General features: G+C 43.9%; 1 protein-coding gene across 4 annotated transcripts in view; it reads right to left on the bottom strand.

Moving 5' to 3' along the window:
- The window catches only part of ATP8A1 (ATPase phospholipid transporting 8A1), a 225,167-nt gene extending 219,519 nt beyond the window's left edge, over positions 1-5,648 (bottom strand). For 2 of the 4 annotated variants that reach the window (XM_006111916.4, XM_075930509.1), the window contains exon 1: positions 5,368-5,648. In XM_006111916.4, coding sequence (XP_006111978.1) covers positions 5,368-5,416 — 49 coding nt within the window. In that variant the 5' untranslated portion in view covers positions 5,417-5,648. The remainder of the gene's footprint in view (positions 1-5,367) is intronic. The other 2 variants (XM_006111917.4, XM_006111918.4) reach the window with 1 other exon arrangement.
- Positions 5,649-12,687: the final 7,039 nt, after the last annotated feature.

The following is a 12,687-nucleotide window of genomic DNA, read 5'->3' as shown; positions in this document are numbered from 1 at the left end:
AGCCTATGTTGACATAATTTATTTCACTGAGCTGTATGAATAAACTGCCCCTCTGAGCAACATAAATTACACGGACATAAGTGTTCTTGTGTGCAGTGCTTCTCCCACCAACATAGCTTCTGCTGTTTGCAGATAAGCCTTTATTATGCCAATGGGAGAACTCTACCACATGCCCTAAGTAACAAAATATTGTGAAGCTCAATTTAGAAGTGATGCTAAGCTTTCACAGTCAACAGGAAGGGAGAACATTGTAATTTTCACACTCACAGTGAAAGCTGTGATACTACAAGGCTACGTCTACACTGCAGGCTTTTTGTGCAAGAACAAGTGTTCTTGCGCAAAAACTTGACGGGTGTCTACACTGCACATGTGTTCTTGCGCAAGTAAATTTACAGTACAGCGTAGGAAAACAGGGTTTCTTCCAGAAGAGTTTTTCCTCTTCCCATGAGGAATAAGCCCTCTTGCACAAGAGCTCTTCCACAAGGCAGTGAAGACAGGCAACATGATTTTCTTGTGCAAGAAAACCCTATGGCTAAAATGGCCATCAGAGCTTTCTTGCACAAGAGAGCATCCACACTGCCATGGACACTCTTGCGCAAAAGCACATGGCAGTGTGGCTGTGATCTTGTGGAAGACCTATTGCACAAGAACTCTTGCACAAAACAGTTCTTGCGCAAGAAGCCTGCAGTGTAGACATAGCTCAATAGTAGCGCAATCTGAGGGGACAGATACATTTCTGCAAGAAGCATCTATTTTATTCTCTATATCAGCAATAATATAGCCATAGCAAATGGTGAATGATGCATTTTTAACAAAGGTTTCCTTTCATACCCATCCTTACATACCTCAGCTGAAAGAAAAAGCATTTGCCACAAAGAAGTGCAGTGACATGCACTGAAAACATTATCGTGGTAAATTCCAAGTGCTAATCTGAAAATGTATCATGCAAAAATAGCACCTTTTTATTTAAAATTAATTTTCCCTGTATATTCAGAATAATAATTACTTCCTTTTCTGATTAACACTTTTTTTTACTACTTATTATTCTAGTTACTACTACAAAAACATTGCATTAAAGGAGAGTGAGCTAGATATCACAGCAACAAAACTATTAACCAAAATACAGTTTGTTTTCAAAGCATCAAACAGAAAGAACCCTATGTGACTTTCAGGTTAGTTTGTAAAAGTGGAAGTTAAATAACACAAATGTTTTATTTTCTTATTTACAAACTGAACAGCAAATCTGGTTGACAGACTGAAAGAGAACACCACTCCATTTTAGAATAACTTTTAGAAATGACAGAGTGGATTTAGGATTTAGTTTAACCTGTTCAGAATTTAAGAATAAAGACAGACAAAATATAAGAGGATGGAAAGAAGGAAAGAGAAAAAGGAGAAGGTAGGTGGAGCAACTCTATTCCACTATCTAATCTTATGAGTTCCCAAATAGGTTGGGACCAATTTAAAATGCTTTGCTTTGGAATCCAAACAACATTGGAAAAAATTCCAAGGTAAATGTGGAAATGTTTCTCCCTTAGAAAAAGATGAATGCTTTTACTCTTGCTATAGGATAAGTATAAAATTAAAATATTAAAGTTAACCTATGCTTGGTTAAGAAAATATCGTCACCTTATAGTTCACAGGTAGGCTCCAATCTGCAAGTAAATGAAGGTCATGAGAATAGTAAGTAATGTTACTTACAGTATGGGAAGGATGTATGGTTCTAAAAGTAACTAATAAAGTAAAAAAGGTTCAGTAATAAGATAAAGAAAAACTGCCTTAAAATAAACAAACCCAAATCTTCTCAGTGTTCTACTGATAAGCAAGGAGGTGGAGAAGAAGATAAGAAAGGAAGACCTTGGGGGAAAAAGAGACCGAGAATCTTTTATGGATTAAGACTAGAAATAAGGGTGAATTGTATCAAATTGATTTTTAACTGAATTCAATAATTGCCAATGACATCACTTGTTTGTTATAGGGTATAAACAATCAACTTTTAAAGAAGGCTATTGCTAATATCTGCCTGACTATGCTGGAGTAGACAGACTTCTTGGTTTACCTTTTTGTAAGTATGTTGATCACATGCTTATAACAAAGTGTTGTTATTATACTGAATGTAGTAACTGTTTATTGTTAAACTATCAGACATATTTAAAGCATCTTCATATTGTAACCTTTGGTCTTTTATGGTTAAATTAGTATTCGGTGGTTTTCCTTATCAATATTAATAATTTCAAATATTCCATCACATGCCTCTAAAGCAGGAACGAGGAACAACAAAAACAAAACAATGAAAATTTCATGCATAAAAATACTTTCCTTCCAAGGACTGAATGAAGAACCGTCAGATAAATGACACTCCATGATTTTATACTTACCATGTTCCACTGAACTTAAATGACAAATCAGTGTCCATAGATTTATAGCTGAAGACATCTGACATGGCTTAACTAAGGTGATTTCTAGATACTAAATCACTATGTTATATGTACTAGTTTTATATTAGGATCACTTTTAATTTTAGAAACTTAAAATACAAGAATTACCAAAGCCACATACATCCCTCTAATTTTGCCTTTTTACACAAGGGCTTTTCAGAAGGATTTCAACCCTTCTACAGTGGTTGAGAAGAGGAAATCCTTCTACGACTGAAGGTGGGGCTTTCAGAGCCATTACAAGCATACTGTAGCCAGAGTCAAGGTGAATATTTCATGCTAGATTTGCTGGGAAGCTCTCTTTACAAATATAGATGGATACTATCATAGTGTAAAATGCTTGCTTCCAAAACCTATTAAGAAACCTAAGTTTGGTATAGGTTCTAATTTCATTCAACTTTACCCATACTGTCCAAGCAAAGCATATTTGGAAAATGAGTTAGCTCGAACAATATTAAAAGATCAGTACAAATGGCTCTACAATTAGTTTCACTAAACCAACAGAATGAAAAGATACTAAGCATAGTCAATTTCTCTTTCAGTTGTGGGCAAAGAAACTACAGGAACAGTTCTAAAAAGAAGGGTTTAAAAAAAAAAGAGAAGTATAGAGTATAGAGTATCAGAAGTATAGCATGTACAAAGTTATTAAAGAACATATACTTTTCTGTACATTTTACTTGTAATTACTTGATGAAAATTAATATATCTAATAAAAGTGGAAATAATTACTATAAGTACTAGAAAGTTATAGAGAGCTAAACTGTATCACTAAACTCACCTCATACCCTGCACCACTACAGGCGTAACCCAAGAAGGAATTATGCCACAGTGTATCACAATTCTTCCTCTGTTTCCCCTTTACTTTGGATGGGAGTAAGTTACTTTACATCTTATTCCCTACTCTGTGTGCCTGGCCAGATATAGCCATAACTTGTACCCCGCTTCTTGCTAGAAAGGGCAGGGAGAGAGAAATATTAGGACAAAAGATCCCTTTTCTACACCATCCAACCCATCCTCAACCCAGCCCTCTATTGCAGCAGCAATCTGAGAAGGCCTTACTCAGACATGCAGGGAAATAAGGGTGGAGCCTTAACAATCTTTCTTAGGCTACGTCTACACTGTGAAGCTATTTAGGGATCCCGGAAGTATCCTGAAATAGCTATTCTTTATCTTTAAAGCAACTCATTATTTCAAAATATAATGGGCTCGTTATTCCAACATCCCTGTATACCTTGTTCAAGAAGGATGAAGGGACTTTTCAGAACAGTGACTTTAAATAAGCTATGCAATTTGCGTAGCTCAAATTGCATAGCTTATTTCAAGCTAAGGGTGCAGTGTAGATGCACCTTTGCTTCTCTGCATGGCAAAATAGGGATTTGAGATACTCCAACACACAGCGTGCAAAACTTTGATTAAAAATATTCAAAGAATTTAAATGCAAACTTACAGTAATAAAATTTTACTATTGCTCAACGTTATAACTTTCACAGCAATCATGATTCAGTCTCACTGCTTAAAAAGAAATGTAGCCTCTAACACTATATAATAGAATATAAATAAATAATAATTTGCCTCCAAAATTAGTTACTGAAGAAGTCATTATTTTGACTTGTGTGTAAAACTTCAAATATTGTATTAATATTATTTTCACATATAGCCTAATAAAACTGCACATCTTTCTTGGGAAACATTGCTTTTATAAATCAGTTCATTATATTTTTAAACCTAGTGATTATGAATCCTAACTAAGCAAGATGCTCAATATCTACAGTCTTCAGCATTAGGGGCAAGTTGTGCTAGAAATGCCTCTCATATATTTTAATGCATTAAGAATTACTGCATTCCTTGTCCCATGTATGAACTAACAGATTGCATGCAACATCCTTTAAAGAGTAAGAAAGTCAAGATAAGCAGCCATAACTCTTCAACAAGGTAACACCAATCCCAGTCATCTTCTGTTGGGTGGTGCTGATAAGGGTAGACAATATGCTCAATGCAAAAGCCAGAAATGAACAAGAAAAGTCTTGATCAAAAAGTTCATAATTCACAGAAGAAAAACACTGCACTAAAGTTCCACAATCTAACCAGGTATCAAGCCCACTACAGAAACAATGATGGCAGCATGAACTGTCTGCTGTAGTGTAGTTACAGAGACACCAGTTGTAAATATCCATGAGAATACTTGTTTGCCAACTACCCAGAACAAGCATCATAAAACCCGCGTGGTATTCAGGTGGGAATGGACTCGGCGATGGAAGGGAGGCGGATCTGACAGCTGGCCCAGGGCTTTCCCCTGGCTCGGTGAGCGCTGGAGGGGGAAGACTCATAGACTCATAGACTTTAAGGTCAGAAGGGACCATTATGATCATCTAGTCTGACCCCCTGCACAGTGCAGGCCACAGAATCTCACCCACCCCTCTTAGAATAATCCTCTCACCTATGTCTCAGATATTGAAGCCTTCCAATACTTTGAAGGCCCCAACATGCAGAGAGTCCTTCAGCTGTGATCTGTGCCATGGGACGCGAGGTGTGCGGGTGGGACACAGGCAGGCGGAGAGAGCAGTGGAAAAGGGGGGGAGGCACACGCGAGGATGAGGTGAGTGGGCAGCCGAGGGGCGGGCAGGCAGATGACAGAGACAAAAGAGGAGCACGGGCGGCAGGTTGGCCGGTGGGGGAGCGGGGGGCATCAATCCAGACACCCCGGGGATGGGCGTCACTGGACGTGGGCAGAAGGCTCCGCTCCAGCCGCAGCCCGTTCGGTCCCCGACTGTAGCGCAGAGCAAAAGCCGCAGCCGGGGGGGAGCGGATGGATCTCCGTCCCCCTCGCACCCCCGCCAGCACAGCTCCAGTGGCCGCCGCTCAGCTCCAGATACGAGGGAACAATGAGGCAGCCGAACGGAGTCGTAATCGCGGCCCAGCGCCCGGCACTCACCCTCCGCTCTGGAGCGGATCTCGGCCACTGTTTTCTGCACCGCGGGCATCGTCGCTGGCTCGGAGAGGGCGAAGCCGCTGCCTGCGTCCTAGCTCGGCACCTGTCGCTGCCGCCGCCCCCACTCCAGATCCGCGCGGCTTTGCCCGGGGCCCCGCACGAGCTGGGCCGGGCGGGGTAGGGGAGACCGTTGGGTTCGGCCTCACGCTGCGGTCACGCGCCCCGAAAACGGGCCGGTTGAGAGACTGCTGCCGCTTGCAACTGACAGTCGCGGCGCTAGCGCCGCTCACTCCCCCGCCCCCACCTCCGCCCCCAGGAACGTACCAACTTCCACCCACCCGGCATCGCCAACAAGGGGCCACTGCGGCCGCCCTCTTTTCTTGGGGTGAGCAGGCTCCGGACCCCACTAACGCTGCTCTATGGACCTGCCTTCCAGAGGCAAGGGGCGCTTGCGGACCGTTCCGTCTCCCCCTGTGCTTGGAGAAATGGAACGTGCCGCGCCTTGGGCCTCTGCCAGACACAAGAAGGGTGCGAGGAACGCGACGCTCCTCGCTGCTGCGGTCCGGCTCCCACTGAAGACGGAAATCCAACCTCGGGCCGCAGCCCAGCTGTCCAGACAGGGCCGGGCTGCCCCCCGCTCCCCCGCCCGGGAAGGAGGGTGACACTAGCGAGGGGCTCTGCGAGGAGCAGCGCTGCGGGGCCCAGAGCTGCACTAAATCGGCGTAGCCCTCACTCGCGGTTGACTCGCCGGTGGGCCCGCAGCGGCACCTCGACATTCAGGGCCCAGGCCTGACCTACCCATGCGGGGAACTGCGTAGGGGCGCAGCGATGCTGAACTGCAGGTGGGGGGGGGGGGGACTAAGTGCATGTGTGGACGAGGATAAACTGCTCAGCAGCACCATCCCAGCAACCGCGGCTCGTAGGTTTTAACCAGCCCTTCTGATACCCGCTGCCGCACGGGCTGATTGGGGCGTTAATTGCCCCTGAAACGTGTTCCGAGCCGGGTCACGTTCCCAGTGCAGAATGGCTGGTCAGCTGCTGCATGTGACGTGCCCTTTCCGCTAGGCTTTCAAAGGGCCAAAAGAGCAGGTCAGATGTGGGACTCGCTTACGCCTCTGAAAAGGGGATCGCTGTCACTTCTCTTTATTTGTCCAGTGCCGTTGCGAGGCTGGGTGCAGGTCAAAATATAGACAAGGACATGGTAACCCCTTGCAGAAGCTGAAGAAGAATGTTAAGCTATTTTTTTGAAAAAGCATCACAGTGATATGTGCTCCTGTGGATCAAGATGACTTTTAAAAAAAGTTTCTCCCTCCTTCCTCCCTCCCCCCCATTGTTACATTTTTTCAAGCCTGCCCCATATGACATTAAGCACTTCTCCAGTGTGGGCTGACAGTTTCAAACAGTAGTTTCCACAGCAGAGCAGTTTCACTTTTAGACTTCTCCTTTGATGTTAGCTTTGAACTGCAATAGGAAGATGAAGATAACTGGAGTGTTGCAGATACAACAACCTGATGGGTGAAAGAAAGACAGTGTCTTAGGAAAGATGGTGGGACTTTGAGCAGCAGGTCTTGATAGTATATTAAGGTTTGTATCCATTTTAGTAAGGTGGTATACAGACTACTTGGAGAGAAGGCAGCATAAAGTGCTACTGCCACAGAAAACTAGAGAGGATTTACTCTTAAATGCACACTAAAGACAGCCTTGAGTCCTCCAGAAATTAATCTTGTAATTATATGTACTATCTAGAGAGGAGAAAATCCCTCTAATCTGGTTTATGGAACATTCATGTAGACAGGAGATAAGATAATTTGTTTCTTAATTGACATAAGGTCCTTTTGTTGGTAAACTATGCTAAAATTTAATTGTATCCACATAATCAGTTAGGCAGTTGGACAAAAAGTACTTCAGATGCAGAATAAAGTGAATTGAGTGGGACTTGAGTATCTCCATCCCCACAAATCAATTAGCCTTAGCACATATTGTTTCAGAATTAACCTAGGGCTAGTGGCATGAGAGGAGGATGTTGTACTGCATAATGGGAAATCTGGATTTAGGAATAACTGGATTTCATCCAGGATTTAGTCTTCCAACAGTGTTTTTGGCTACACTCCAGAAGAAAATGTGGTTCTTTGCACCATCACACTGCAGCAGGCATACAGGAAAGATTGCAGGGTGACCATTTATTCATGCTTTCTGCTAAAAGTAAGGAAAGGATATCTGACATTAAGAAAATCTTATTTAAGAAAATATAATACTACCTTTCATGCACAGCTTTAACAAACACCAATTAACCACTGTAGGCTAGATTCTTCAGGGAACAGCACATTTATGTATTTATTTTTTACTGAGACTCCCTAGAACTCTCCCACTAGCAGCCGTTCAGGAGAGGAGTGATTCTGCACGTCTTCCAGTCTGCAAGAACAGAACCCTAAGAAGAGAATTTGTGGTTAGGGTTGCCAGTCCTCCAGGATTGCCCTGGTAACTCCAGGAACTGAAATATTAATCTTTAATTAAAGATTATTATAAGGGGACTGTTAGCCCCTTACTAAAACTCTGTGGGAGTTTTTGGTTCACCAGCTCCCAGTATCAAAAGGGAAAGGGTCCATGAGAAATCAGGGCCCTGAGACTGACAGACCCCAGAGACAATGGAAAGCAGCCAACACTCCAGCTCGGCCTGATTGACAGGTTGGACAGGCCAGCGAGGAAAGTAAGAGGCCAGGCCCCGTCCTCCCTGTGAGCTGGGATTTTTCTGGGTCTCTCTGAGCAAGGAGAGAGCTGAGAGACAGCTAAGAGGAGCAAGCTGTGTGGCGAGGCAGTCCTGCAGCAACAGAGACAGGCAAACACAGCCCAAGGAGTGCAAGCTGTGCTGAGGGGCAGTTTTGCAGCAACAGAGCCAGGCACACACAGTCCAAGGAGCATAGACCCTGTGTTGAGCAGCAGACTGACAGTGCTCAGAGAGCCAAAAGGGACAGAGAAGCAACGCAAGGAGCTGGGGACTGGCAAAGCAGCATAGCCTGCCACTGGGTGTGGTGAGCCGCTGGGACCAGCAAAGTGTGGGGGAGAGGCTCTGGACAGGGAGATATCACCAGCCAAGAGGCTCTGCAGGCCAGACTGGGAGAGGGGTCTGACCACCTAGAGCGTGAGGCTGTGTGGTCACTGCCAGAGCAAGCGTGTCCAGCCTGCAGCCCCCCTGCAGCACATCCAGGGCCTCTACGGGCCTATAAGGAAGAGAGGGTATGTCTACACTACCCCGCTAGTTCGAACTAGCGGGGTAATGTAGGCATACCGCACTTGCAAATGAAGCCCGGGATTTGAATTTCCCGGGCTTCATTTGCATAAGCGGGGAGCCGCCGTTTTTAAAACCCCGCTGGTTCGAACCCCGTGCAGCGCGGCTACACGGGGCTCGAACTAGGTAGTTCGGACTAGGATTCCTATTCCAAACTACCGGTACACCTCATTCCGAACTACCTAGTCGGAACTACCTAGTCCGACTACCTAGGAATCCTAGTCCGAACTACCTAGTTCGAGCCCCGTGTAGCCGCGCTGCACGGGGTTCGAACCAGCGGGGTTTTAAAAACGGCAGCTCCCCGCTTATGCAAATGAAGCCCAGGAAATTCAAATCCCGGGCTTCATTTGCAAGTACGGAATGCCTACATTACCCTCCTAGTTCGAACTAGGAGGGTAGTGTAGACATACCCAGACTGAACTGTCCTTACACTCTGCAGACTGCTGTTTTGATGTCCCCATGCTACAGAGCAGGACTGTGTGTTCTCATTTAACCATTCTCCTTTTTTCTTATTCTTTTCTCTTTAATCAGTTGATGTTTAATAAATTGTATTTGCTTTGAACCTTATGAAATGATCAGTGGGCCAAGAAAGCATGCAGTGTGAAGAGAGCACCTCGGTGTGGGGATTAAGCCCCAAGAAACCTGGGGTTTCCTGCATGTTGGGGTTTTGAGGACTCTGCTACTCAGGAGAGTGGAAGGGGACCCCTCAGGATCAGGGAGGCTGTGGGATAAAGGAAGTGGGAGCGGGGACTCAGATCCTTTCGCTGGTCCATTTCACCGGGGTGATAAAGAAGCCAGGAAAGTTCCCCACAATAGCTGGACCATTCCCCCGTTTACATTATATTTTGTGATGAAACCTCCAGTAATACAGCCAACCAAAATTAGCAATCCTGCTTGTGCTACTGCATCCCCATTCCAAAGACTTACTGGGTAGAAAGAAGTAGAGCTGCCAACCACTGAATGAATTAGTAACAAAATACATGTGTGGAGATGGTATGCAATCGTATATGGACCGCTTCAAAACATAGCAAATTACTGAAGAGTGAGTTATTTAATGTCTTTTAAACACAAGAATGCAGATCCTCAGCTACCAAGCTCAGCATCAGTTAGCAGAGTTATGGTATAACAGCTGGGGACTTGCCATTGAGTGTTAAAAAATATGTTCAAACCATGTTTCTGAATTTGTTAATATTTCCAGTTGGCTATTCAAGTCTGAATAATTAATCCTATAGCTTTGGCAATCTTAATACTATTAGCTCTACAGCAGTGAAATCACCACAACAAATGTTTGATTTTAATATAAATTGTTCTGCATAAATTATGTAATGCATTCAGTAGGCTATTGACTCATGCATGTTAAAAAGCATAGGGCACCATTATTTTTTTTTAATCAGAGCTGTGAGAAATTCTGGTTTTAATTTTCAGAAATGTTATTAAACCTTAATAGAAACAAATATTCAAGTAAATATTGTAAGAAATTGTGTGAGCCCAGCAAGTTTAATCAAATGGTTATGCAAAGACAACACTTTTGGCTGTCAACTGTATGTAACTAACAAAGAATTTTGTAATCATCCTTAGCATCTTGCAACAGAAGTTCAGAGAAAACCCAGCATGTATCTATGGTCACACTCCATTCCAAGATCCAGGGAAAGCCACCTGTCTCTCGTTCCTTTTGTATTGTTTGAAAATTGGCATGTGAGGTCTGGCCCCCGCCCATATTTCCTGTAAATATCTTCAGCTGATTAGGCAGCCTTCATCCTCTGACTTTGCCACCCCTTTTCTATTGCATCAAATCCAGGAAAGTCGGCTGCAACTCCTCAAAGCTTTTTTTGCTTCATTCTGGGGTCAAAATGCAGTAGAATGCATACCATTAGGGAATGCTAGCTTTCCAGATACCCCAAGGGAATGGGAAGCTTGTCATCTAAATGGCCACAAAATGCCTTCATTTATGTGGTCCACTGATTATTTAAGAGGATACATTGACATCTGTTTAACTCTACATATTAAGTTTCCCCAAAATGCCTTTGGTGGACTTTAACTTTCGAAATGTATGCTGGAGGTCTCATGCAACCAGCAGGAAACATTAAAGATTCTAAAAAACTAAATGATAATTTTCCAAATAAAAAGAGACATTATAATTTATATTATACATTATGTTTAGGTACCAGTGATCATGACCTGATTACATTCAATCTGAGCAAGTTCAGGACAGTCACAACCAGTCTTACACACTCATCCACCGAGAAAGGCTAAGTTGCCAAAAAGGAAAATTATGAGCAAAATTGATTAGGAAGAATAATTTGGACTGAAAATGGAGTTCTTTAAGAAGAATTTATTAGATGGCTAAAAAGCCATAATCAAGAAAGAGGACAGTTTTGGCTAAAGCCTATGCTGGTGCACTAGAAAAGTGAAGGCAGAAATTTAAAAAACCTATAAACAAATGAGAAGGGGTGTGTGAAAGGAAGGTATTGAGGCCTACCCAGAATGTGTCAAATGAGCACCAGTTTAATTGTAAGTGGAAAGGAAAGGCAGCATTGTCAGATACAGGAGATAAAAAATAAAAACAAAATTTGATTGGTTGACCAACAATATCCCCGCTTTTAGGGAAGTAAGTAACTCAGACAGCAGTATGCAACAAAAGTGCTGATTACCCCAAATGGAGCAGACGAAAGTTTTTTGTAAGGGCAGAATGAGACAACAAAAATCTAGCGTCAGCAATTGTCAGGCGAGTGGAAGAGTGCCAAAATACCAAAACAGGGTATATAAGGTTGGCTGAAACAGACCAAGAGTGGACGGGTTGCGAATCCGAAAAGCCAGGTCTGATCAACCAGGGCTCCCTCCCCGGCGCTGAATCTCGCTGCCGTACATAAGCTCCGAAAGGGGAACAAATAAGCTCCGAAAGGGGAATGAACACTGGTCGTAAGTTGCAACGAAAAAATCCAAAGAAAGGAAAAACATAAAGAAAAGAATATCTCCTGAATCTAAGCAATGCTTCTATCTCTCGTAACACTAGTATTATATATTTGTTAACTCCATAAATTGTTTAAAGGTAACTCAGGAGGGTATATCTGTAGGAGAAGTTATTATTTCTTGTTTTTTTAACTGTACTGTTTTTCTATTTTTTCTTTGTATATTATATTGTCTTAAAAGAATCAAAAATAGTGAATTGATTTAAATGGAAAATTGATTATAAAGTAAATAGAAAAAATAAAAAAATCTTTCTTTGACCCTAAAAAGAAGTATTCCTCTCTCTGTGGTTTCAAATCCTTTAAAGAACCAAACCCAGTTACCCAAAGGGGGGAGGGAGATAACTTCTAATTAACATTCATCACTATGTTGTCCGTACTTCATTAGGGAAGAAAGTGGCATCAGTTGAAAAAGTACATAGCTGAAAGGGCAAAGGACAAGAAAGAGGATTTTTTTTAATGTCAGAATTTCTTTTGTTCCTAATGATGAAGATGGTAACAACAATAATGCAGAAAAGGCAGAAGCATTCAGTGAATATTTCTGTTCTGTACAGGCAGTCCCCAAGTTACGTGGATCCGACTTATGTCGGATCCGCAGTTACGAACGGGGCTTTTCTCGCCCCGGAGGACGGGAGCGGCGGGATGCCCAGATGCTCCGCGGTCCACCGCCCCCGTCCTTCGGGGCGAGAAAAGCTGCTCCCCGTCTCCCTGGTTTGCAGGGAGACGGGGAGCAAAGCCGTGGAGCACGCCCGCAGCGGGACAGCCCAAGCGTGCCTGGGCTGTCCCGCTGTGGGCGTGCTCCAAGGCTTTGCTCCCCGTCTCCCTGCAAACCAGGGAGACGGAGAGCAAAGCCGCAGAGCACGCGAGCAGCGGGACAGTCCAGGCGTGCCGCGGCTGTCCCACTGCTGGCGTGCTCCAAGGCTTTGCTCCCCGTCTCCCGGGTCTGCTGCTCAGACCAGGGAGACGGGGAGCAAAGCCTTGGAGCACGCCAGCAGTGGGACAGCCGCGGCACGCCTGGACTGTCCCGCTGCTCGCGTGCTCTGCGGCTTTGCTCCGCGTCTCCCAGGTCAG

Source organism: Pelodiscus sinensis, chromosome 5 (genome assembly GCF_049634645.1).
Source record: "Pelodiscus sinensis isolate JC-2024 chromosome 5, ASM4963464v1, whole genome shotgun sequence".
Classification (NCBI taxonomy): domain Eukaryota; kingdom Metazoa; phylum Chordata; order Testudines; family Trionychidae; genus Pelodiscus; species Pelodiscus sinensis.
This window is presented reverse-complemented; position numbering and strand designations above follow the sequence as displayed.